This window comes from Cibotium barometz, chromosome 14, assembly GCF_041138505.1.
Source record: "Cibotium barometz isolate CiBa-2024 chromosome 14, ASM4113850v1, whole genome shotgun sequence".
Lineage (NCBI taxonomy): Eukaryota > Viridiplantae > Streptophyta > Polypodiopsida > Cyatheales > Cibotiaceae > Cibotium > Cibotium barometz.
The window spans coordinates 3138416-3166249 of record NC_141059.1 but is presented as its reverse complement, the minus strand read 5'-3'; the positions used below and the strand labels follow the sequence as shown (position 1 = coordinate 3166249).

Genomic DNA, 27834 nt, shown 5'->3' with positions numbered 1-27834 from the left:
TCGTTGGACATGACAGATACCAAATTAAGTGTCCAACCAGTCTACCTTGTATCCAAAATCAGTACAGAGTTGACTAGCCTATCAACATTCTAAGTTTTTCTGTACATAATTCATAAGCCAGCCATTACCTCAGACACACCGATTTCCTAGCACAGCTCCTTAGTCCAGTTATCACGAGTGCACTATGCTAATGAGGTGAACTTGCCTGTGAAGGCTACACTAACATTCCAAAACTATTCAAAAGGAGTGCATCTTGTTCAAATTATAATCATTAAAGACATTTCCTGGATTCAGAAGCCTATAAAATGGATAGCAGGAGTTGACAGATGTGAACCATTTATGGCATCATATTATCTGAGTTTAAAAAAGCGCCTGCAGCCAAGGAGTGAGCCTTCTAGAGTCAATGCCCACTTATCTTACAGTTAAAGACAATTGAGAGAGATTTGGCAACAGGTATTGTTAGGTCAAATTGACCAACTGGAGTGCCCTCAAGATCTTAAGCCTTTCTTACAAATTACACTTGGAGGAGGGGCATCCCATACTCCAACCTGTTTTCTGAATGCTTCATTAGCTTCAATACAGTCGGGTAAATTTTGGTTCAAAATATCTCGCCTCACATTCGCATTTTCAGGCCCTGCTACCCTATCAAAAATGTCCCCCCAATTTGGCTCCCAGTCACCAGTAGGATTACATAACTCTGGCCCCTCAATACCACCAGGCCATGCCCAAGACCTCTCCTCAGCCCCTATGATTGACTTAGCTGCGGCTCCAGTACTGACAGGGGTACAAGGCCTGCACTTTGCTCCATTTAAATGTCCCTTACTTGATATTGAGAACACAGGAACTCCCCACCGTCCAGGGGGCCAGCCATATTTCCGATGGCTTAAAATACAAAACGGAAACTCATTTAGCCTATGGGTGACATTTCTGACTTTCAGTTGTTGCTTGAAAGAACTCTCAGAATTGCATCCTCTTGCACCATGTGAATGCAGAACTGGAACGAGTGAGAGCCTAGATAACGCAACCTCACTAGTCTTCCAGTTGCCTATGCCCAGCCTGTCATTTAGCCCTCCAAACTGAGATCCTAAAGGAACAGTGTAAGCTGTATGATCCATCGTGTCCAGTGGTGGAAGATAACCATTCCAGTATCCATCAAGCCGTGTTCTAATTATCCATTCATACTTGAATTTATGCTGCAATTGGTACTGCTTTATCATACCTACGCACCCCTCAACAAGATTGAAATATTGCAAGAGCCCCTGAAATTATTCCTTCATTATCAGTTAATCTCTCTCTCTCTCTCTCTCTCTCTCTCTCTCTCTCTCTCTCTCAGCCCGTTGAAATCATGAAAGGGTAGACCAACAGAGCGCAGCAGCTGCCGCCCGTTGCAGAGCCAAGCGTCACCGCAGCCGCCGTTTAGAGCCAGCGCCTCCCATTGCCGTTCCCTGTTGCCCACCGCAAACTTTTCCGCCTTCCTCCCGCTACTTCGGGCCCGAACTAGTGGAGAGGGTCCGCTACCGTGGGCGGCGCGAGTGCAAAGGGTCCGCCCATTTTTGGCAGCATCGCTCCCAATGAGCTGTCTCAGCCACACCGGCCAGTTTGCCACTTCTGGTGACTGCGTTAGGTCGAGTACTTCATCAGCAGCTATGCGTGTGTCTGCATCATAGTTACCGCGGAACGGGAACGTTCCGGGAACGTCGGATGCTAGAACAGGAGCGGGAACGGGAACGGGAACGTCGCGGAACGCCACATCATATGACATGTCAGCATATGACACAAAAAAATGTAACTTTCTGTATACGGATAGCCAAATATGCTTCATAATATTTGCTCCCCCAAGACATGAACATACATTTCTGCAAGCCAAAAAAAAAAAATCCGGAACGTTTCGGGACGTTCCGGGAACGTGCCTTCGCCCGGAACGGCGTTCCGGCATTCCAGGAAGGCGGAACGACGTTCCGTGGTAACTATGGTCTGCACAAGCCTTCTGAAGCCTAAGGGGCTGCTGCTTAGAAGTCTACGTCATCGCAGACGTGATATCGACAACCATGATACCATCCACACAACTGCCTGAATAGTTCACGCACTATCTAGCTTTCAAGGCAGAGGTGTACGCCTGTTGTCTCGAGACCCTGCAATCTGCTGGTCAGCCTGGGGGTCTTTTTGTCGCCTGCATACAACACATTTGTGACTTTGCGGGGTGCATCAAGAAGAGAAAAGAGGAAGATCAGTACACGTTTTACAGAGAATTTCCGCCTGCTGCTGCAACAACACAGCATTGCCAGTTCCAGTTCCATTTCTCAGTTTTGGCCTGTTTCCAGTTCCAGTTCTCAGTTTTGGCCTGTTTTCCCACCCACCCTTGCTCAAGCCCCCAAGGCAACAACTAGTAGGGGAAAACATGTCTCAACCCCTAGAGGGGGAACAGGATGGTGAGACGACCTTTCACACCCCCACGAAGGCACCAAATGCCTACCGCAGAAGACTAAGGGAAGGAATCATGTCCCCTGGCTAACGAAGGATTACGAAGATGGCCCGACGAGACTATTGGGTTTAATGCTGTGTATGCACCCAGAGGAGTGCTAGTGATCATCAGTAGATTACTGGGGCACTTTTTACTTCAGTTAGTGGAGGTTTTTTCCCCCAGTTTAGCTTAGTTTCACTTATAAACAGTTTATAAGTGTTTTGGTCCACCCGGCACATTTTATGGCCGGACATGTGAACACATCTTTTAGGTCACTTTATTATGTGGCTATTGTACTTCACATTATCAACTGAATACAAAACAAGAGTCGTGTTCTCTCTCTGCTTCCCCACGTTTGTGTTTGCAGTACCTCCAAACCCTAACCCTAACAGCTGAAAGCCTTCATTTGGTATCAGAGCTACCAGGTTGGCCTGCCCTTGCCCTGCCCGTACTGTTCCTCACCACCATTCGTACTGCGTGCAACTGCCGTTACCCTACAGCTGCTCGTACAAGTTCGCCAATAGCTACAAAGCACCGTACAGGCTACAGTACATGTTCCGTACACTGTACCTGTTCCGTACACTGTGCCTGCAACGTGCCAGTCCATGCCATCACCTGCAAGTGTACCTGTTCATTCCACCATCACCTGCAGCGCAGAAAGCAGTACTGTCCTGCGCAGACAACCGTACAGGCGACCTGTTGTGTACCTGTTCATTCCGTACAGGCGACCTGCTGTGTACTTGTTCAGTACCACGACTGTACCTGCTGCGCAGATCTGAAGTCTACAGTCGACTGCAGTTTCGCTTCTTGCTTCCGTACTGTACCTGCTCGCCCTGCTTACGTACTTGCTTCCGTGCAGTACCACGACTGTAGCTACTGTGTACCTGCACAGTACAATCAACTGTACTTGTTCATTACAGATACCAGAACCTGCTCCGTACAGTTGTGGTAAGCATAACAACTTTTGAATTTTGGGCATTTTTTCTCTGTGAAAATCTTCTGGCAGATACAGGCAGACTTTCTTGCAAAGAAATCTCTACAAGTTTCTTGCAAGGTTTTGGGTGCAGTAACTTTGGGCAATTTTTGGGCATTTTGGCACTGTGTAAGCCATTTTTGCTGCTCTACTCAGTCAGTGGTGCATTGTGTTGCACATTCAGAGGATTGAGAGTGCAGGCATATTTGGGTTAACTGTATTCAGTGGAGTACAGTTGCTTTCAGGGTTCTTGCTATTGGGTTTTTTGATACACAGGTACAACATTGTGCATTGGCATAATGGCAAATCAACAGCAGAGTGATGTATTCACGTATTTGTCTAAGGAAGACAAATTGGACGGCACGAACTACTCCTTGTGGAGTTTTATGCTGAAAAATGTGCTCGTGGCAAAAGGTCTTTGGGATTTTGTTAGTGGTGATGAACCACGTCCAGGTCCATTGGCTCCAGAGACTCCTCCCCAAGGGAGTGCTCGTGGACGAGGACAACAGGTACAGGCTCCAGGTCAGCCATTGCCTGTTCAAAGAACAAATGCTCAGAAGACATGGGATGCCAGAGATGCACAAGCCTTGTCACTCATTGCATTGTCAGTACAGAGGTCTATTATACCTCATATTCGTTCAGCTGGCTCTTCACAGAATGCATGGGTGACTTTGGAGCAGATGTATGCTGCTCGTAATGAGGCTCGGATCTCGTTTTTGAAAAGAGAGCTGGAAAATCAGAAAATGCATGAAGGAGATGATATGTCTAGCCACTTAAACAAGCTGCAGGATTTGAGAGAGCAACTCATCAATGTGGATGAGATTATTCCTGAGACACAGCTTGTGTCCACCATCTTGCACTCTTTGCCAAGATCTTACTTGGCTTTTCATACCTCTTTGAACCTCAGCATGAGGAATGCTGTTGAACCCCTCAAGTATCAGGAACTTGTTGCTCTCTTGCTACAAGAAGAGCAAATGAGGAAGAATATGAATTTGAACACAAGTGCTGAACAAGCATTTACTACAGGTCAAAAGGGGAAAGGCAAATCTCAGCCAAAGAGTTCAAATCAGAATTCAGGTGATGGTGGTTCATCTCAGGATACCAAGAAAGATGATGGACAGCCCAAGAAGAAGGGCAAATGTCATTACTGTAAGAAGCCAGGTCACTACATCACAGAGTGTAGAAAGAGGATTGCCAAAGAGAAGGCAAAAGAATCTGGGATGTCTGTAAATGATGCCTCTAAAGCTCCTCCAGAGACTGCTTCTTTTGTTGAGGACAGGGATTACTGTTTCTATACATGCAGCTATGATGCCTCATGGTCTTCACAGGCACTCAGTATGACAGAGAATGCATGTACTTGGTATTTTGATAGTGGTGCTTCAAAGCATATCACATCTCGCAGGGATTTGTTTTGTCATGTAGGCCCTGCCCCTGTTGGCAAAACTGTGCAGTGTGCCAACAATGCTTCATATCCAGTTCGTGGCATTGGGGAGATTCAGCTCACAGCCATTGATGGCTCTATTCTTCGCCTTACAGATGCCTTATATGTACCAGGGATAAAGAAGAATTTGTTGTCCATTTCTTCTTTAGCACATTGTGGTATGCAAGTCCACTTTGATGATGACAAATGCATGGTCAGAGACAAAGCTAATGCTTTGACCTTGATGCTTACTGGTACATTATGTCATGGATTTTATCAGTTGGATGCATTTCAGGCAATGGATCAGTTTGCTTATAATGCATTCCCTCTTACTCCAGCTATGGTTGATGCGGAGTTATGGCATGCTCGCATGGGGCATGTAAATTTTGGTAGTCTTATGCTTATGCAGCGACATAACATGTTTACAGACCTACCTCTTATGGAGAAGCCTCCAGATCACATTTGTGAAGGATGTATTTTGGAAAAAATGCATCGGTTTTCCTTCCCACGTGATCAGGCTCTACGAGCAACTGCAAAGTTGCAGCTTATACACAGTGATCTTTGTGGTCCCATGCAGACGAAGTCATTAGGACGTTGCTTCTATTTTGCTACATTTATTGATGACTTCTCTCGTATATGCTGGGTCTATCCTTTGACACAGAAATCACAGGTATATGATGCATTTTTGACCTTTGTAGCACTTGCTGAAACAGAGTCAGGATGCAAGGTTAAGACTCTCCGTTCTGACCAAGGGGGGGGGATATATGTCACACATGTTGAATTCCTTTCTTGAGAGTAGAGGTATAAAACATCAGTATACTACTCCTTATACTCCACAGCAGAATGGGGTTGCAGAAAGGAAGAATCGGTCACTCATGGAGATGGCCAGATGTATGCTAAAGGCAAAGAAGCTACCACATATCTTTTGGGTGGAAGCTGTCATGTGTGCTTGTCATATTTTGAATCGATGTCCCACAAAGGCATTGGTTTCCATTACTCCTTTTGAGGCTTGGCATGGCCGCAAGCCTTCGGTATCACATTTTCGTACTTTTGGGTGTCTTGCATATGCACATATACCCAAAGAGTTGAGGAGGAAGTTGGATGATAAAGCCACAAAATGCATTTTTGTTGGGTATAGCCGTGAGAGCAAAGGCTACCGGTTATATGACCCACTATCCAGGAAGATATTCACTAGTCGGGATGTGATTTTTGATGAAAAATCAAAAATATCCATGGCTGGTTATGATGCAAATCAGGCTGAAAATGATGTGTTTGAAGGTCTACTACCTATGGAGTTTCATTCCACAGTTGGTGATCCAACTCATGAGGGTATAGGACAGCCAGCAAATCATGAAGATGGTGCAGAAATTCAGCAACAAATTGAGCCAGAAGCTGAACCAAATATGGGGCAGCAAGCACCACAGGTCAGACACATACCTAGATGGTATTTGAGGACATTACAGGACAGCCATCTAGAGGGTCCTCTTGCTGGTCGTACTCGTAGGGAGACACCGACCAATGAGCATGCACACATCATGGATTTTTAATATGGTTATGGCAGCCAGTTTACAGGATGATGATAAGCCTGATTCATTTGTGGATGCACGAGACAATGTGCATTGGAACAAAGCCATGCAAGATGAGCTTGATTCTATTAAAAGGAATCAAACATGGGATTTGGTTGATCTGCCCAAAGGCAAGAAAGCAATTGGTACTAAGTGGGTCTGCAGATGGATCCATTGACAGGTACAAAGCCCGTCTAGTTGCAAAGGGCTATGCACAGAAGAAGGGCATTGATTATGAGGAGACATTTGCTCCTACATCCCGTATGTCAACACTTAGGTGTGTCATTGCATTGGCTGCACATCGTGGTTGGGTTGTTCACAAGTTGGACATAAAGACTGCTTTCCTACATGGGGACCTCGAGGAAGAAGTTTATGTATATCAGCCCATAGGCTTTGCAGAACATGGTCATGAAGGGAAAGTATGCTTCACAATTCTCCATCCTGACTTGGAGATTACCCTCCCCATCTTGGTGGCCAAAGCTTGCTTTTTAGGCTTCACTTCTCTCCAAAAGAATCAGGCCAAGACTTTCTTCTTCTCAACCCCTCTAATGCTTGAGAAGCTTTCAATTGAATGGTTTTTTCTTGAAATTAAGCTTTCTAAAGATTCATAATGTTTAATTAGATTAATACAAATCTTTATGCTTGATTAAAGTCTTTTTATTAAGTAAATCTGTGAGACCCCCGCCCCTCCGGGATGCCCCTTTGAGGGCACTGGCGGCGGAAGTAGTGTCAGCCTCTCGCGTGGGACATGGATTCTCACTCGGGGCCTTGCCCACAGATGTCCGGACAAGAGACTAGCCCGACGGTTCCTTTGAAACCGAACCCAGAAAAACTTCCCTCACCCAGAAGGCACATGCGATTCCACTAGGAAAATCATCTAACGGGAGAATTAATCTAACGAGTCAAGGTCTTAATTAACCAAACTGATCTGACCAAACTCGTGAGTCACATGGTCAGATCAAGGAAGAGACTTGCACTTGGTCCATAGAATCACCGCTTTTTTCCCTCTTTAGCGAGGCACATCCGTTGATTCCTTCCCACAGAACAAGGGTCTTCTTAGGACTTAATCTAACTAACATAACTTAATCGTATCTATCTATATCGCAGGAATCCCCCCGATCCAGCTTGGGTTAGCCAACCGCCCAACCATTGTATTGGTGGGATTCCTTTATAAAAATTTGTTTATGTTTTTCCCCGGGTACCAAGGAAAAGAGTTCCCAAGCCCCCTAGCCGGCGCTTAAAGCAAAATTCAAGGTAGTCACACCACTTACACACCCAATATGAGATTGCCTTTTTAACAGATTCGGCTGTCTTACACACCCAATATGAGATTGCCTTTTTAACAGATTCGGTTGTCTTTAAAACAATCTTTCAATGAAACAATAGTATTACTGATCATAATCCTCCAAAATATCTAGTTCATTGTTTTACAAAAAATATCATCCAGACTCTCCCTTGAAGACCAAGTAGTCAAGCAATGAGATCCAATATCAAATCCAGTCCACCAAAAATAATTCCTTTCCATTTCATCCATATCTTCCTTGACGTACGCATGGGTGTCCTAGCAACCGCGAGCCTGTGCATCACCTGGTCAGAACCCTCTAGGATCCTACTTAGGTGTCCTAGCACTTCACTCAGGGACTGCTTTGTCGTTCCTCGCCCATCGTACCAAAAGTGCACCATTTTAACCATACCGAGGCTGGTCAAGACCTCGGCACACTTTGCCGTGAGCGATGTCCCTCGACGACTCCCCGCCAGCTGTTGCAATGAATCTCTCCTTAGTCAAATCACAACCAAATGCTTCCTCTAGCATTCTGGCGTAAAACATTCTTTTAAAAAAATAGAGTTTCTATGCAAGTAGAATTCCCGGTTTGGGTTTGATCCCACAAAACTCTTTTTCCCACAATTCAGATTTTCTTAATGAGAATCACTAGTCTAGCATCAGGGTAATCTACCCATCAATTTCACTGAATTTCTAACTTAATTCTTGGTGATTTCGGTTAAAGGAAAACTTCTCTAATTCAGTGGTAGTCTATTCTTTGTATCGAAGATTTGAAATTGGCCACACGAGGTTTTTGCTTGATTCAGATTCGAGAGATGGGTAAGTAATTTACTGGCACCATTCTCATGGTCGTGGTCTAACAAAAAATTATTCGGTTTACTTCTAACTTTAGTTCCTAAGAATTTTCTTCAGATAAGTTAACGGTGGTGACTTCCAACCGTAAGGAAAATTCTAACTTTATGCAATTCATTCCTTCCTAGCCACAATAGAATTAAAGAAATAGTTATATACGAGAATAACGAGATTTTATAAAAATACTCCTTCCAATAATCCAATTTTGAGTATATATCATTTTGTTGATTTATCCACATATAAATATCTTAAATATTCTTTCCATCAATTTGATCTTCAACATTGGTATAACCTAATTTCCTACGTGAAATTATGGTGAAAACTCTTCTTTTGATATCAAAATTAATTTAGATCTTTTTCTACTTAAATACAATGAAAATTCCTCTTTTGAAATAAGTAAAAATAACCATATTTTGAAATATGCCACAAATTTCTCTTTTAACATTTAAATGTTTGAATCGCGAATGTCATGGGAATTCCTCTTTTTACATCTAAATTCTTATGCATAAAAATAAATTTATCAAAAATTCATATTTTCTCTTAATCAAATAATTATGCATAAATACTAAAAAGTATTTTTCATGAATATGATAAAAATCATCCTTGTTGTATAAAATATCTAAACCTAGAATATGATAGGAATTCCTCTTTTTGCTTTATCCAAATTATGCATAAAATTAAGATTTATCTTTTTTCTGAAAAATTTTGCCATAGCTTCACTGCAATTACTGATAATATTCAATTTTCTATTTGAATGAAAACTTGTAATGAAAATATGATAGAAACTCTTCTTTTAGACTTAAAATTAAATTATGTATGGTTTGAAACAAGCTCCACAAGCTTGGTATGCAAAGATAGATGCTTTCCTACTCACTCAAGGATTTGTGAACAGTCCATCAGAAGCCACCTTGTATGTAAAGAAAGAAGAGAAAGATCTGCTGGTCATCAGTCTTTATGTAAATGATCTCTTGCTCATGGAATCAAATGATGACAAAATTGCAGCTTTTAAAGAGATACTGCAAAAACAGACATTTGACATGTCTGATTTGGGGCTCGTACACTACTATTTCGGCATACGGTTTGTGCAAGTTAGCAGAGGCATTGGGTTGTTGCAATCTCGGTGTCACATGCACTCTGCACTCAGTGCATGGTGACAAGATGGCTCATCATCAGAAGTGCAGCAGTTGTACACTTTTAGAACCCAATAGGATGATAACTGTCGTACGCCGTGACCCCATTGTACATCCTCAGTCCAAGATAAGTCAGGCACGAGCTACGTAGGTCATTCCTCAGCCTTAGTGGGTCAGTCAGTCAGTTAAGTCCCTTAACCCACTTGGAGAGAATCATTCATGCATGTAGAGTCAGTAGAAGCCTTAGGGTTTGCATCAGAAAGCACTCTGCATCCTGCATAATATGCATTCATATGCCTGTGCATCATTTAGAACATCCCCGAAGCCTTAGGGAATTTACTGGGATTTATCTGGTATTTTTTTCATATTTATTAGTATTTATTTAGCATTATTTGCATTATTGGGCATTTATAAATATAAAACTTTATTAAATGACCAACCTCCCGTTAGTATAAATAGGCTTGCATAGAGCTTGTTTTCTCATTCAGTCTTCATTGTGCTAAGAGCTCTCCTCCTCAGCCCTAGGAGCATCATTGCCTTCAGCCCTAGACTAATCCAGCCCTTGGAGCTCATAAGCTTGCTTCTCCAACCCCTTGACAACCCCTTGCTTCAGTCAGCCCTAGGCACCTGCTATCAGCATCCAATCAGCCTGCATTCAGCATCACTTTAGGCTTTGATTCAGCATATAGATCAGCCCCAGTTCGACGCCAGGTTTCAGCCAGTGTTTTCTGCATCTGTTCAGCATCAGATCACCTGCGTTTCTGTCCAGCAGCATCAGATCCTCTGCGTTTCTGTCCAGCAGCCTCAGAACACCTGCGTTTTCAGTTCAGCAGCTTCCCTACAGGTCTGCGTTTCTGTCCACAGCAGTTTCCAGCCCTGAATCAACAGTCTACAGCAGTTTCCAGCCCTGAATCTGCAGTTTGCATCAGTATCCAGCCCTCTGTGCATCATCCATGCATGCAGCAGTCATCTGGTGAAGGTAACACAGCATTCATAAGTGTTTTCAGCATTCTAACATAGGGTAGAACAGTCCACCTTCTTCTTCTCTCAGCCTCAGGTGTGCAGCCCTTTCTCATGCCCTTGGGAAGAGTGCATAGGCTCGAGATCAGGTCATCGAGGTGTTTCTACAGCAGTGTACAGATCAGCCACTCTCCGATCCTCCGAGATCTTGCGTTTGGCTTATCTACAGTCCACAGTCATTCTCTCTAAAGAAATAAAGCAAATACTATCTCGTTATCGGGATAGGGGGCCCTTCAGTGGGTAATTCGGGACCCAATCTGGTGTACAGTTCTCATATCTCTCTCTCTCAACTCTTTAAAGTTTGAAGTATTGAAATGGATTGCTAAACTCACGAAACTCAGGATACAGAAGACGGTGTGAGCATTTGTGTGACAGGATCTTTCAATACAAAGACTTCCGCTGCATATCACATTGGTATCAGATTCAGATTGTCCCCACACACCGTATCCTAGCGTGGGGGCAACCTTGGATGGTTAGATTGCGTTTCGGCACGACCACCGACTTCAGCATCATGTCTACAGGAGAGAGTACTCATCAGCCGGAAGATGTCTCCCCCAAAGGAGACCTTGTTCTTCCGCCTAAAGCAGACACCATAGCTCTTCTTAGAGCTCAGAACCAGCTGCTCATGGAGCGTCTCCAACTCTTGGAGGTAGCAGCAGCACGTCCTTCTACACCTCCAGCAGCACCCGACAGTTCATAATCCTTTTTGACATGGGCAGTTCTGAGGACGCCATCTCTCCCCAGTTGGCTACCAACATGAGCTGTACCTTAGTGTCCTATCATTTGGAGGTAGACGGGTTTACACCTGGTCTCCGCACCCACATCTCTCAGAAGGCACAATAGTTTTCTTTTCAAGTTCAAAAGGCCTCATTCCAGCGAGATTTCATTCTCTCCTCTTTTGGGATGTGACATGATCTTAGGAATCCAGTGGTTTCGTCAGTATGAACCTATTCCCAATTGGGGGCAGGACACCTTTATCATCTCTAAAGGTTTTCCTGAGCCTGTCATGATTCGGGGGGATAGGAGCATTCTTGGCGTTCCTATGATTTCTCTTCTCCAGGCCCTACGAGCTATGTGCAAGGGAACAGCAGAAGGAGCATTAATTTATGCTCAGACAGCTTCTATCTCATCAATAACCGCTGTCTCATCATCTTCAGTCTCTCAGTTAGCAGATCTCCTTTCTCATTCAGACATTTTTAAGGATGATCTCCTACCCAGTATCCCACAGTTAGCAGAACCTCCTAGCAAGTTTCCCTCTTGTCTTTCCAAGACTTTCAAGGGCAAGCTAGAACAGCAGTCAGTCCTCAAACATTTGAAACATGTTCCTTATGGACACATTTTCACAGTCACCAAACCACAGACCACCAAGCACTTAAGTGGCTCTCAGTGCCCAGTGGAGTGCTCAGCACACTAGACAGGGTCAGCTCTTCCACCAGGTTGGAGGAATGATCAAGAACATCCCTGGTCAACATAACCTAGTAGCGGATATTCTTAGTAGAAAGACCAGCATCCCGACCAGTCAGGAGTCTACCATTCTCAACATCTCTGGAAAAGACTTAGAAGATCAGTATGTCGATTCCGTAGAGTTTGGTACTCAACCCAGTTTGGCCCTCAATTTTGAGCCTGGCCATCATTCAGTTCAGAGACAAGCATGTAAGTTTAGACGAGATATCCACTTCAAGGAAGGGGATTGGGTCTCTCAGTGCATCATGAAACAAAGATTGAAACAAGTGGGCAAACATTGTCCCAAGCTTTCATTCCATAGTTTTGGCCCTTTTCCAATAGTCAAAAAGTTAAGTGATGTCTCCATGAAGTTAAAATTGCCTACTAGTTGGACGATGCATGATGTTTTCCATGTTTCTTGGCTAAAACCATATATTGGTCCAGAAGTGTTTGATGTTTCATATGAATAGCAGCCAAACGTGGTAGACGAGGCAGAAGTTATTGAGCCTGAGCAGATCCTTCTTCATCGATGGAAGCATGGTTCCGGTCGACGGATTCGTCAGTTCTATACGAAATTCCGAGATCGAGGCACCCACGAAGCCGTATGGCTCGACGAGGAGTTCTTCCAGGAGTACCCCCAGTTATTGGCGGACTACTTGGAAGCCATGAACCTGCCGCCAAGCTAATCAGGAGGGAATGTCACATGCACTCTGCACTCAGTGCATGGTGACAAGATGGCTCATCATAAAAAATGCAGCAGTTGTACAATTTTAGAACCCAATAGGATGATAATTGTCGTACGCCGTGACCCCATTGTACATCCTCAGTCCAGGATAAGTCAAGCACGAGCTACGTAGGTCATTCCTCAGCCTTAATGGGTCAGTCAGTCAGTTAAGTCCCTTAACCCACTTGGAGAGAATCATTCATGCATGTAGAGTCAGTAGAAGCCTTAGGGTTTGCATCAGAAAGCACTCTGCATCTTGCATAATATGCATTCATATGCCTATGCATCATTTAGAACATCCCCGAAGCCTTAGGGAATTTACTGGGATTTATCTGGTATTTTTTCCATATTTATTAGTATTTATTTAGCATTATTTGCATTATTGGGCATTTATAAATATAAAACTTTATTAAATGACCAACCTCCCGTTAGTATAAATAGGCTTGCATAGAGCTTGTTTTCTCATTCAGTCTTCATTGTGCTAAGAGCTCTCCTCCTCAACCCTAGGAGCATCATTGCCTTCAGCCCTAGACTAATCCAGCCCTTGGAGCTCATAAGCTTGCTTCTCCAGCCCCTTGAGAACCCCTTGCTTCAATCAGCCCTAGGCACCTGCTATCAGCATCCAATCAACCTGCATTCAACATCACTTCAAGCCTTGATTCAGCATATAGATCAGCCCCAATTCAACGCCAGGTTTCAACCAGTGTTTTCTGCATCTGTCCAGCATCAGATCACCTACGTTTCTGTCCAGCAGCATCAGATCCTCTGCGTTTCTGTCCAGCAGCCTCAGAACACCTGCGTTTTCAGTTCAGCAGCTTCCCTACAGGTCTGCGTTTCTATCCACAGCAGTTTCCAACCCTGAATCAACAGTCTACAGCAGTTTCCAGCCCTGAATCTGCAGTTTGCATCAGTATCCAGCCTTCTATGCATCATCCATGCATGCAGCAGTCATCTGGTGAAGGTAACACAGCATTCATAAGTGTTTTCAGCATTCTAACATAGTGTAGAACAGTCCACCTTCTTCTTCTCTCAGCCTCAGGTGTGCAGCCCTTTCTCATGCCCTTGGTAAGAGTGCATAGGCTCGAGATCAGGTCATCGAGGTGTTTCTACAGCAGTGTACAGATCAGCCACTCTCCGATCCTCCGAGATCTTGCATTTGGCTTATCTACAGTCCACAGTCATTCTCTCTAAAGAAATAAAGCAAATACTATCTCGTTATCGGGATAGGGGGCCCTTCAGTGGGTAATTCGGGACCCAATCTGGTGTACAGTTCTCATATCTCTCTCTCTCAACTCTTTAAAGTTTGAAGTATTGAAATGGATTGCTAAACTCACGAAACTCAGGATACAGAAGACGGTGTGAGCATTTGTGTGACAGGATCTTCCAATACAAAGACTTCCGCTGCATATCACACTCGGTATGTTGCTAAACTTCTGGAGAAGTTTAAATTTCAGGATTGCAAGCCTATTAGCACTCCTATGGAGCCTGGGATGAAACTGTCACTACAAGATGACAGTATTTCCTTTGATGCCACTACATATGCTCAGGATGTTGGGTGCCTTATTTACTTGTGTACTACACGGCCAGATATTCAGTATGCTGTATCTCAATTGAGCAGATTCATGCACAGCCCGCGGTTGTCACATTGGCAAGCTGTGAAGCGTGTATTCCGATATTTGCAGGGTACCTTGTCTCTTGGATTGCTTTATCCTAAGGGGGGTGACATGCAGTTATACGCTTACAGTGATTCAGATTGGGCTGGTGATTTTGATACCAGACATTCCACTAGTGGAAATTGTTTCTTTCTTGGCTCTTCATGCATTTCTTGGCTAAGCAAGAAACAGACCACAGTGGCCACTTCGTCTTGTGAGGCAGAGTACAGAGCAGTCTACATTACTACTGTTGAGTGTGTTTGGCTGCGTCGTCTCATGACTGATATGGATATATTAGTGGAGGAGCCTACACCTATCTATACTGATAGTCAGAGTGCCATTGCTATGGCCAGGAATCCTGTGTTTCATGCTCGCACGAAACACATTGAGATTCACTATCATTTTGTTCGGGAGAGACTCCAAGCAGGTGATATCACTCTAATCTACTGTCCTACACATCAAAATGTGGCAAACATCTTCACCAAGGCATTACCACGTCCGAAATTCGAAGCATTCCGCACTGCTTTGAATTTGTTTCCTTTTGGTGGATGATGTATAGTGATCACATATCACTGCAGGGGAGTTTGTTGGGTTTTATGCTGTGTATGCACCCAGAGGAGTACTAGTGATCATCAGTAGATTACTGGGGCACTTTTTACTTCAGTTAGTGGAGGTTTTTTCCCCCAGTTTAGCTTAGTTTCACTTATAAACAGTTTATAAGTGTTTTGGTCCACCCGGCACATTTTATGGCCGGACATGTGAACACATCTTTTAGGTCACTTTATTATGTGGCTATTGTACTTCACATTATCAACTGAATACACAACAAGAGTCGTGTTCTCTCTCTATTTCCCCACGTTTGTGTTTGCAGTACCTCCAAACCCTAACCCTAACAGCTGAAAGCCTTCAGAGACGAGGCCCTTTATGAGGAGCTACAGCTTCACATAAGGACAGAGATGAACACCATGCGACAGGAGCTTGAAAAGGAATGGACTGAGCAGATGCATGCCCAAAGGAAAGTGATATACGAAACGCTGAAGGAAGAGATATATGTCCAATTTAAGGGAGAAATGCAAGCCCAAGTACGGGTTGAGATGAAATTAAGCCCAAGCCTTGATGCACACAAAAATGAAAAAAGAGATGCGAAAATGGAAGGATGACATGCTTCGAGAGATTGGCACAACAGTTGCATTGTATGAAGGCACTTTGAAGACATGTATGGCTGACCACGAAAAAGACATCACAGAAATGCAAAACACTTTGGAATCATGTAAGGCAAAAGTGGCTGCATGTGAGAAGGAAATGCAAAGAAACAAATTGAGGAAGTCAACCCATGGATTGAAGTAGTAAAAAAACAGAAGGATACACCAGTCAATAAAGTAGAGGTGTGTAATATGCGGAAGCTTCGGAGAAGAATCGGTAACTTCAATACTCAGAATTCAGCACTCTTTTTGCGACGGAAATTAACGCACAAACTGAAGCAGAAAATAGAGAAAAGAGAGAGAGAGGGAGAGGTGGAGAGGACACAGTATTGGGTCCCCATTACCCTCCGTAGGGCCCCCACCACGGATGGTGTATTTGCTTTATTAGAATGATGAGAAATCTGAAAGAAAATACAGCAATCTTGGACCTTTTCTTGGCTGGAAAATCCCTACCCTTGACCTTCAACCGACTGCACACAGATGAGTCGTGGGCATTTTTCTGCTGGCCGACTGCATTTATGCAGTCGTGGGCATCTTTTATGCTAGCCGACTGCTCTCCCAGGGGCATATATATAGGCCCCTTGCCCCCACCACTTATTCATTCAGTTTTCTCGGGATCTTGTGTATAGAGAAGAGTTTACACACCTATCTCTCTGTGTTTCTTGTGCTGTTTATTTTCTACAGTCTACTTGCTCTTGTCTACCCAAGTTTGGTTATCATTTCCGCTGCATATTCTGACATGGTATCAGAGCCCTAGGCTCGAGATAGATCTTGGGAGTTTTTCTGAGCAAGAGGGGGAGCGTTAGGCTGCTCATTGGTGGACTGTTTTGGACTGTACGGGAAGAGAAGGTGCAAGAGGAAGGCGGGCTAAGGTGCTGGACAGCCACTTGCAGGTTTTCAGATTTTTTTTTCCCACCCACCCACCCTTTCAGGTTACTCTCCGCGATGGCAGATTTACTAGAGATGGCTGAGAAGCACGTGAAGATTCCGACTCTCCCCACGTTCCCAGTGGATCGTCAGTTGGACAAGTCCAATTACGGCATCTGGAAGGTCATGATGGAGTCGGTGCTGGAGTCATATGACCTTGCTAATTTTATCATCATTGGAGTTCTGCGGCCGGAAGCAGAGGAAGGGGAGTTACTGTCGACGAGGAAGGACCGCGAGGCACAGGCACACATGTGGGATCGTGTCAACGCCAGGGTCCGGTCATTTATTTTCCTCAACTGCACACCACAAGTGATCAATCATGTGAAGCACATGATGCTGGCGAGAGGCATATGGGAGCACTTGGCTTCTTTGTATAACAGGGTATCACCCATGAAACGGATCTCCTTGGAAGTGCAGATGCGGGTTATGAACCCTGCAAAGTCTTCGACGATGCGAGAACACATTAACAAGCTGCAGGCCCTTCAGCAAGAAGTCCTACAAGCTGGGAAAGAGATATCATCTGAAGACATGGCCATCACTTTGCTGTCCCACTTGCCTAGTCAGTATTCTGCTTTCTATTCCTCGTTGATTACGAGTGGCAGGCTCAGCACCATTACTTGGGAGGAGCTTGTGCCAATGGTCTTGGACCAAGAGGAACGTTTCACGAACCCTCCTCACAGCGGAGGTTCGGAGGCCTTAACTGGCCAACGGTCGAAAGGCCGGAATAACAACAAGGACAAAGGGAAGGCTTCACCGGAGAAGTCTTCTGAGAAGAAGCCTGATTCAGAACGAAAGAAGCTGAAGGCCAAAAGATCTTGTAATGATTGTGGCGAGAAAGGCCACTACTGGAGGAAGTGCCCTAAGCGGACAGGAAAGAGTGCTGATTCCTCAGCCTCAGCTGCAAAGACTCCGGCATTTGTGCACTTAGAGATGGTGGACTCCGATGCTTCATCATCTTCGAGCGAGGAGACAGTTGGCTTCACCGCGAAGGATATCCGAGAATGGATTCTCGACAGTGGTGCTTCCAGGCACATGACTCCATCCCGTGACTTCTTTTTGGATCTGAAATGACAGTCAAGTCGCATCTTTATTGGCGATAACTCCACTATTCCGATACATAGTGAGGGCCGGATGGAGATTATTCCCGACGGCAAGGGGGGGCAAGCATGCTTCCCGTGTTCTTTATGTCCCTACTCTAGGTTTTCATCTTCTGTCAGTGCATGAGGTATGCAAGACTGGCTTTCGGGTGGAATTTGAGGAGCATTCAATTGCTCTAAGGGACCGTGAGACTGGCCAGGTTGTTTGGGAAGGCGGTGTGGACAATGGTATCTACAAGCTCTCTGCACTCCCCACATTGACAGGTTCTCAGGTCGGAGATTTGTGGCACTTTCGTTTTGGCCACTTAAATGTGGATGCATTAAGGCGAGCTTTCCGGGACCAGATGGTGGTTGGCTTGCCGGATGTTGGTAGTAGGCAAGGACGTTGCAGTTCTTGCATACGTGGTAAGCAGCACAGGGAATCCTTTCCGAAGCAGGCTTCCAGGCGGGCTTCGAAACCATTGGAGTTGATTCACACTAACTTGTGTGGACCTCAGCAGATACCATCTTTGGGAGGATCTCTCTACTTTATGCTGCTTGTTGATTGTACCAGATTCACGTGGGTCTACTTTCTTTCCCAGAAGGACCAAGCTTTCAGGTCAAGACTCTCAGGACTGATAAAGGAGGTGAATTCTCCTTGATTGTATTTCTCAGATTTTGTGCAGACCATGGCGTCAAAAGGGAACTAGCTACTGGATCGCCTTCGGAGAATGGAGTTGTTGAACGCAAGAACAGGACTGTGGTGGAGATGGCGAGGACCATGCTAGAGCATCGTGATCTTCCTCGTCCACTTTGGGGTGAGGCTGTGGCAATGGCTGTCCATACCATTAACCGATCTCCGACGACTTCACTACCCCATATGACTCCATTTGAGGCATACTTTGGCAGGAAACCCGATGTCTCGCACTTCCGTGTCTTTGGGAGTGACGCGTATGTACATATTCCGAAGAAGCAGAGGGGGAAGCTTGACTCCAAGTCCCGCAAGCTAGTATTTGTGGGGTATAACTCTCTTTCCAAGGGATACAGGTTGTATGATCCAGATAGGAACGAGATTGTTGTCAGTCGGGATGTGGTCTTTGACGAGCATGTTCCAGCATCCACTGTCGAGGGGCCGCCACTTCTTGGAGATCCAGAGGAGTCTGATAATGATTCCCAGTCTATCATTCCAGTTGATCCACCTCAGTCATCACAGGAGGTTGAGCCCGCAGCTAGAGTAGAGCCCCCGCGACCACAGGAGGCTCCACGATCTGTTCGAGTACCTAGGTGGTTGTTAGACACCCTTCGGGAGCCAGGTGTCACGGAGCTACCCTCCGAGTGGACCACAGAGGACGACCCTCGAAGATCACATCAAGTCCGAGATAAAAGCAACACAGCGGAGCTTCTTCAAGTGAACTATGCTTTGATGTCTCGTATCATGCGGGATAAAGAGCCCACTTCCATAAAGGGAGCCATTTCACAGGATACTTGGAGGAAAGCCACGCAGGTGGAACTTGATGCCATCGAGAAGAACCACACTTGGGAGTTGGTACCGAGGCCGTCGAAGCGGTCAGTCATTGGTGTCAAATGGGTCTTTAAGACCAAATATGCGTCTGATGGGTCGGTGGACAAACACAAAGCCACGCTTGTGGCTAAAGTTTATGCTCAGCAGCCAGGCATCGACTACGAGGATACCTTTGCACCGACAGCGCGGATGTCCACGATTCGGACCGTTCTTGCCCTTGCTTCTTCTCAGAGGTGGCCCGTGTATCAAATGGATGTAAAATCTGCGTTCCTTAATGGTGACCTGCAGGAGGAGGTGTACGTTGAGTAGCCTCCCGACTTTATTGTTCCAGGATCTGAAGGGATGGTTTACAGGTTACGTAAGGCCTTGTATGGTCTTAAGCAGGCTCCCAGGGCTTGGAATCAGAAGATTGATTCCTTCTTTATTCGGACTGGATTTCAGAGATCGGTTGCAGATCCGAACTTGTATCTCTTTCGGGAACGCGGCATGGTCACGCTTATCATCCTTTATGTGGATGATCTCATTCTCACCGGCGGTCATGTGGAGCACATTGGAGTGACGAAGGCTGCCTTGTCAAAGGAGTTTGAGATGACCGATTTAGGCTTACTCCACTTCTTCTTGGGATTGGAGATCTGGCAGACCCAGAGGGGGTTTTTCGTCTCTCAGCAGCCGTATGTTCATGAGTTGCTTGAGGCCTTTGGGATGGAAAACTGCAAGCCTATTACTTCGCCGATGGACCCGAACACAAAGTTAACCGTTACAGATCCTTGTGAGCCAGTTGATGCCTCGCAGTACCGGAAGTTGGTTGGTTCATTGATCTGGTTGCTGAACACCAGATTGGACTTGAGCTTCTCCGTGGGGCTATTGAGCTCTTTTATGCAGACGCCATTGAAGTCTCATTGGGACGCAGGATTGCGGATCTTGTGGTATCTGCAGAGTACGAAGGATCTGGGACTCTTTTACACAGGAGGGAATGGAGTCAAGCTCCAAGGTTGGAGTGACTCAGATTGGGGAGGAGATCCAGACACGAGGAGATCTACTTCAGGATACAGTTTTACCCTCAGCTCAGAAGCAATTTCTTGGAGCAGCAAGAGGCAGCCAACTATTGCCCTTTCTTCGACAAAGGCAGAGTATCGGGCTGCTTGTGGTGCTGCTTGTGAGGTTGTATGGCTGCGGAGGCTGCTAGGTGAGATTGGGTTTCCACAGAGGGAGCCCACAATCATCCAGTGCGATAACCAGAGTTGTATAGCTATTGCTCAGAATCCGGTTTTCCATGCCCGGACCAAGCATATGGCCTCTATTGTGGGTGTGCCCGCCCTGTATAAGGTGTTTTATCCACACTCCCCGTATAAGGTGTTTTATCATTTTTCCACACTCCCCGTATTTTTTCCTATTTTTTCCCATTTTTTCTAGTGGTGGGGAGGGTTGCCAGAGGGTGGCAGGAGCACTCCAGAGCTGGCCGACTATCCCAACAGCAATCCTATGGCTGGCCGACTGCACACAGGTGATGCGTGGGCTTCAGACTGCTGGCCGACTGCACACAGATGAGTCGTGGGCATTTTTCTGCTAGCCGACTGCATTTATGCAGTCGTGGGCATCTTTTATGCTGGCCGACTACTCTCCCAGGGGCATATATATAGGCCCCTTGCCCCCACCACTTATTCATTCAGTTTTCTCGGGATCTTGTGTATAGAGAAGAGTTTACACACCTATCTCTCTGTGTTTCTTGTGCTCTTTATTTTCTGCAGTCTACTTGCTCTTGTCTACCCAAGTTTGGTTATCATTTCCGCTGCATATTCTAACAGAATTGTCATAGTCTTCGGCCTGAGCCATGCTTGAAACGGTGCAGAAGGATCTATTCTGGAACCATAACTTCTGCTTCATACAAAATGTCTGGTTCCGCTTCGTCTTTGACCTCTGAAGGGGGTGGACCTGCATATGGCTTTAACCAACTAACATGAAATACATCGTGCATAGTCCAACTCAGAGGTAGCTTTAACTGCATAGACACCTCATTAATCTTTTTCCGGATGGGAAAGGTCCGAAGCTCCTGAAAGACAACTTTGGGTATCGCTTGCCCACCTGCTTCAATCTTTGCTTCATAATCCAAAGATAAACCCAATCCCCTTCGGAAAACTTCATATCCCTTCGGTCTTTATTGGCCTGTCGAGTGTAGGCCTCTTGCGCTTTAGCCAATCTGTCTTTTACTGACTCTAAGATCGCCTGGTAAGACTCCGTCGGCCCGATCTCCAATCCACTCTGATGAAGATCTATGCATCTATTCCATCCAGTCCCCATTCCGTTCTTGCCCTGTCCCTGGACACACTCTCTGGTCTTCTTTACTAAGAAATAAATCGCACTCTCACTCCACCCCTTGGAGGATCATCCTCCCTTGGAACCGTTGCCTGAAAGCCTTTCTTGGTGTGCCCCAAGTGGCACCCAACTCACACGACTTCCATCATCCCCTTGGATTTTGTGGAACACCACCAACCAACCTCCTGGGAATTCTTCCATGTCTTGTGTTCCTTGCCTTGAGCCTCGTACTTGTAGACTTTCATGTGCCTTGGATCTGTGCACCTTCATCTGGGACTAAATCAATGTTTAGCCTTGCCGAGTCTGATGCTTTGATACCAATGTTACATGCGGAAGCTTTGGGAGTCTTCTTTCAACCCTAAACACCATCTGGGAACATGCTAATGCAAAACGCATGTAGAAGAGAAAGAAGAGAGAGATAGCTGAGTATTCAGTATATTCATATGGTACAAAGAGGTACATCAATCTTTGCAACCATAGGCTGCCTCGTTGAAAAGATATAAACCCTAGTCTATATTCCTAATCTATGACCCAACTCCAAGCAAGTACTGAATGAAGCCAATCGTTGGGCCTAGTTGCCTTTTATAGACAGGAAAAGACATATTGAACTCACCGACTGCTGGTCGGCCAGCTCCTAGACAAACATTATTCACTTTGTTGCAACCGACTAGATATATACTTGTATATGCTGGCCGACAACCCTCCGTGTCCACCATCAATCAAATCCCATACCACAATAGCAACTCATGCTCCAAAACTCTTGTTTTGATCTGTCTTTATCCTTGTTGCCTCTTCAGAATTAGCCTGGGATTAGCCAGTGCATGTCTTGCACATGACACATAATGACCATTATTAATGAGAAGGAAAAGATTAGACCCAAGAAGAAGATCCACAAATCACATTCCAAGCCTCATTACTACTATTATGCTAAAGCCATGAATTTCTTTGAATTTCTATGTACTCACATGCACTTGTATGGTGAGAAGAAATTAAGCTCATTGCATTTATATTTGTATCAAGCATTAGGCACTGCTTGGGAGAGTCTCCTAAGTAAGACCTTGCTATTCATTATCATGGCTACTTCAATGCATATTGAAAGGTTTAATGGAATAGGCTTTTACACATGGCAAGTAAGAGTAAAATTCATCCTTGTGAAAAAGGGATTATGGCCATTACAAATGGGAAAGAAAAAAAACCAAAAACAAGGGAAGCATAGATTACATGGAAAGCTAAGAATGAGAAGGCTTTTGCCATCATTGCTTTAGGACTTAGTGATGATTACATTCATCACATCTCAAATGCAAAGTCCTCTTTTGAGACATAAGAGACTATGTAAAATTTATTTGGAGAAAATTAGCCTTAAAACACAATTTTTCAAACTTGAAATGAAAGCGTCTTACTCATTTTCAACTCATCTAAATCACACAAAGAGTCTAATGTCCCAACTAGCAACTGCCAGAGTACTAATAGATGATGAAGATATAGTTGCTAGTTGCTGACTTATTAAAAAGTATGTTCAATGAAGAGTATGGACATTTAGTCTCTACTCTAACAAATCTTCCAAAACCTTCTTTAGAGAACATTAAAACTGTACTCCTTGAAGAGCGAGAGAAGACTAGTACCTCCCCTGGTGTCTATGAAGGAGCATACTATACCAAGAACAAGTTCCCTACCAACAGGAACTTCATCAACAAGAAGAGATTCACAAACTCAAAAGTAAAGAAGTCTTGTGGATTTTGTGGCAAAGATAATCAGATTGGGCTTTTTGAGTAGCCTAAGATTTTTGCTCCTACCATGTTAAAACCTCACTTTACTAAACATAACTATCTAACCTTGAAGCTTTGTAAACATCGTTATGTTCACTCACATGACTATCTAGCATTGTCATCATAACCAGTAAGACCTATGAGCATGGCATTGTAAACATAACCAGTAAGTCTAATGAGCCCTATAAGTGTCATCATAGCTAGGAAGGGATGTAGCATTGTCATGAATAATTGGTTGAGGGGGGATTTTGTTACATACGAAAGCTCTGGGAGTTTTCTTTCAGCCCTAAACACCATCTAGGAACATGCTGATGCAAAACGCATGTGGAATAGAGAGAGGAGAGAGAGAGATAGCTGAGTATTCAGTATATTCATAATGTACAAAAAGGTACAAGTGTTCTTGCAGCCATAGGCTGCCTTCTAGAAAAGGTAGAATACCTAGTCTTTAATCCTAGTCTATGATCCAGCCAAGCCAAGGGCTGAATGAATAAAACGATGAGCCATGATTGCCTTTTATAGGCTGGAAAAGACCTAGTGAACTGGCCGACGGCTGGTCGCCAGCTTCCTGGACAAAAGCCAAAGTTATGATGCAATCAATTGCTGTCTTGCAGCCGACAGGCTCCCTTGCAGCCGATAGGAGTCTCTTGTCCACCACCAGTCAATTGATTGCCAAGTCCAGCAAATCCATGCTCCAAAATCTGGTCTTGATCTGTCTTTTATCTTGGTTGCTCTCCTAAGGATTAGCTCTGAGCTCAGCCAATGCATGTCTTGCACATGACAGATTTGTTGGGATATTGTCACCATTTGGCCACCCGAATGGTTCACTCTTGCTTTCACACTATGTACATATTGGATTGGTGTCCATGGTTTATGGAATATGCCTATGCAGGTGATTGACACGTGTCATGCTGTATAGTTGGATATGATATTCCGCTGGGACTTGATGTTATCATGTCCGGAACATCTGGAGGACTTGGCTTTCCGCTGGGACTTGTGCCTTTATGTACATGCCCGGAAACGCCTGGAGAATTTGGCTTTCCGCTGGGACTTGTGCCTTTGTGTACATGCCCGGAAACGCCTGGAGGATTGGCTTTCCACTGGGTCTGGTATTGCGTATACTTGCCTGGAAACGCCTGGTCTTATATGGTTTCATGAACGGAAATTGCTCATGCCAATGCTGCATTGCATAGCATCTTTATGTGCTTGCCTGCAAATGAAATTGCATGCTGTTTTCATGCCTGCATGACCTATGTGTAGTTCCGGGTAAGGGGACGCCCGCCCGTGAATCGTGCGTGTGAAACTGTCTGCTGACATGGTTGTGTGGCATGTGAACAGGTGGTAAGTATTACCCAATCTAGGCTCAAATAGCCCTTAGGACTTAGCCAATATTTATAAGTGAGTGCGTTCCCACTTCATTAAAGTTTGGGCGCCCAAAAGTCACTTATAAATTATGACCTCTTCCAAGTTCACACTCACTGAAGTCCCGAGGCGGACAAGACTCAATGTCCAGGACCTGATCCTCCCTTTTTACTCATAAATGGGCATCTCCCCATGTCCCTTCACCTGATTGGACCCCAATTCACTTACTTATTAAGAGAAATTCGTGTTTTCTCTTCATGAGGATTTTTGGAGGCTGAAAACTCTGTTTTTCCACCATTTCTCTCCATTTCCAAGCTCTCCATAGCCATACCCAACTTGCTAGGGTGTTTTCCAAGCTTCCAAGAGTGTTTCCAAGTGCTAATCACTCTCCTACTCACTCCCAATGACTGAAATTCAGCAAAACAGCTCTCATTTTTGTTGTAATTTCTGGTCTTTTTGCTGAAAACCCTAATTTCAGCCTTCCTTTCTCAAGTTGAACCATAGGGGAAGCTTTCCCAAGGTTCCCTTCATCCTCTTGAAGACTTTTGTCGCGAAGGATTGCGGCAAATCGAAGATATCAACACTTCTAAAGCTTCCAACGCGAAGGCTTCCGCTTGCAACAACTTCTATGAAGACTGGTAAGGTAATTGGACAATTTATTGTCATTACTTACTCAGTAGAAGGGCAGGACTCCTTGTTTAGCCGCCCTGTGTTGTATTTCTCTTGTCCTATGTGCTCTTGAAGATGTTGCTACCTTGCTTGGTAGAACATAGAGCCAATGGTAGAGAATATGGGCACTGAAGTCGGGCCGGGCATCAAGGCAGCTCCTTGGTGATCTAGATCGACATACCATTGTTTTCTAAATGCTGAATTTCATATGCATTGGCATGGAGGATTTGGCAATGGATGCCCGTGAAACTATGTATTGAATTTCTCCAATAGTAATACAATTTACTCAAGGGAGGGGTCGGCCGTTCCAGCTCATTGTGTGCCTCTTGTCAAATTCAGCAATTTACTTCTTGTATTTGAGCAAGTGTCCTTCAAATCTTAGTGTATTTAAGTGTATTGATTAGCATTGTGTTCAACCAAGTTACAAATATGCACCCAATATTCATGCCCATATTCTAAGGTCATTTGGGGCACCTAAAATCTTGGCTTTGCTCTTGTAAAAGGGCCTCATTTCTACCTCGAAGAAGGCGCCTATTTCCAGAGCATTTAGGAGACCACCAATGTTGACTTTGATAAGAGATTCTAGGAGAGCATCTAGAGAGAATGTAGGAGATGATTGAGGAGGGCCCTAACATCATCCATGACACATTTCATGCCTTGTGCTGAGCCTATTTAAGAGACACATCATCATGAATGATACACGAATGATTACTCCTTCATTGATGTTGTGATTATGCTAATCCTAATGCTAATTATGTGTGTTTAACATAGTGCTCTTGATTTACTCATAATCTCCTTTCATTATGTTCAACAATGAGCTTTCTTGTTGTCTATGAGACTCCGTGATTATCAACAAGCAGTTGTACAACTGTCTTTTTGTACCATATCAATATACTGAAATTACTGCTGTACAACTGCTCTACGGCCTTTGGCCTTCCCAAAATGGTAAACAAAGACCCTACCTAGACTGACTATGACCTGTTCCTTAGGTAGGGATCAGATGACTGTGACTAAACACTTGCTTGCTATTTATAGGCTTATGGTTTGTTGCTACTGCAGCCATCCGACTGCTGTCGGCCAGTAGAGGACTGAATTATTCTTCTAATACTGCCGATTGCACCTTGTCTAATGCTGAAGACCTGGTCGACTGTCACACTGACCTTGGGGCTGCTTCTTTGCTTGCCATCACCTATAGCTGACCTAAGTATACTGCCTTATTAGGGATTAGCTAGGACTGGCCACGTCCATGTGTGTGCACGTGACAATTTGGGTAGATTTTATACACAACCAACACATGGGCTCATCTCCACAGAACCTCCTAAGATTTTATACACAACCAACACATGCGCTCATCTCCACAGAACCTCCAAATCTACACGGGATTTCTTCTCATACTTCCTCAGGACCCTCTGGGAACCATCAGCTCCCTGATTGCTTGTGCATGCTGATATGAGTTTTTTCTTCCAGTCTACGGTCATGGGTTTGTATTGGTTTGTTTATAGTTGATAGATGATACCTGAATGCCATGAGGAGAGTTGCTAGCCGTGAGAACATCTGTGAAGGCCCAAGTCTCCGGCAGGATTTTGGGGGCGAAGATGCGGACGTGCACCAGGTTGGGACGATCTCTGAGGAGGGAGAGCTTGTAGGAATCTCTGTCCAAGGGGGCATGCACGAACACATCTGTGTTAGGTACCGATTGCAGCAGATACTTCTTGATGGAAGACCCTGTAAGCTCAAAAGCCCTCGCGCCCCCAACGATGCATATGGCAACGCGAGGCCCCCTCTCGGCAGACGAATTCTTGACGTCCACGTCTTCTGAAGAACTCCATAATGGTGGTCGTGGCGGTGGTAGTAGTGGGGATGATGGTGAGGGTGGTGGGGGTAACGATGATGGCGATGAGCCTATCCTGTGCAGATAGCGTGACACCTGAAACTGCAAATCTCTGATCTGTGGCGAATCAAACTGGGGTATCAGGTCCAGTTGGAAGAGCAAAAAGAAGCACAGTAAACAGAAGATGGAGAGAAAGAGCGATGTGCGGTTGAAGGAAGGGCCGCGACGGAGCGAAGAAGAAGACGATGATTCGATGGTTGAAAAAGTTGAAGACGGTAAGGCATCTCCCATCGCCATAGCCAGAAATTTGCAAGATCAAAAAAGGGAGAACTTCAGACATTGCCGTCAGAATGCTGGGAAAATATACCAGCCGTCAGAATGCTGGGAAAATCTACCAGGTCGAAGAGATACGGGCAGCATCAGACGGCGCCATAGCCCACCATGGTGTTTCCTTGGTTGGGGGAGGGGAGAAATTAGAACCTTCTTCTGAACAACGTTGGGACCTGCACTTTCGAACCGTGTGAAAATCGGGTTGATATTTTGAACAGATCGTGGTTTACAGCCACGGTCGAAAACAGAAGAAGGCGAAAACAACATAACATTTTGCCGCCCTAACATTTTGATTCGTGATATTCTATATCTTGTAA

General features: G+C 44.9%; 1 protein-coding gene across 1 annotated transcript; it reads right to left on the bottom strand.

Moving 5' to 3' along the window:
- Window positions 1-323: 323 nt before the first annotated feature.
- On the bottom strand, window positions 324-27716 carry LOC147631561 (uncharacterized). The gene is made up of 2 exons (XM_086808072.1): window positions 26873-27716; window positions 324-1259 (listed from the first exon to the last, which is right to left on the bottom strand). Exons 1-2 carry the CDS (start codon window positions 27482-27484, stop codon window positions 489-491), a joined length of 1383 nt encoding a protein of 460 aa, XP_086664198.1. The 5' UTR covers window positions 27485-27716; the 3' UTR covers window positions 324-488.
- Between the last annotated feature and the right edge of the window lie 118 nt (window positions 27717-27834).

Bases quoted from the DNA above. Each gene is read 5' to 3' on its own strand.
- LOC147631561 (XM_086808072.1), bottom strand. From the start codon at position 27,484: ATGGCGATGGGAGATGCCTTACCGTCTTCAACTTTTTCAACCATCGAA. The intron at 1,260-26,872 runs GTATCATCTATC...GAATAATTTCAG, and splicing joins ACTCTCCTCATGGCATTCAG to GGGCTCTTGCAATATTTCAA.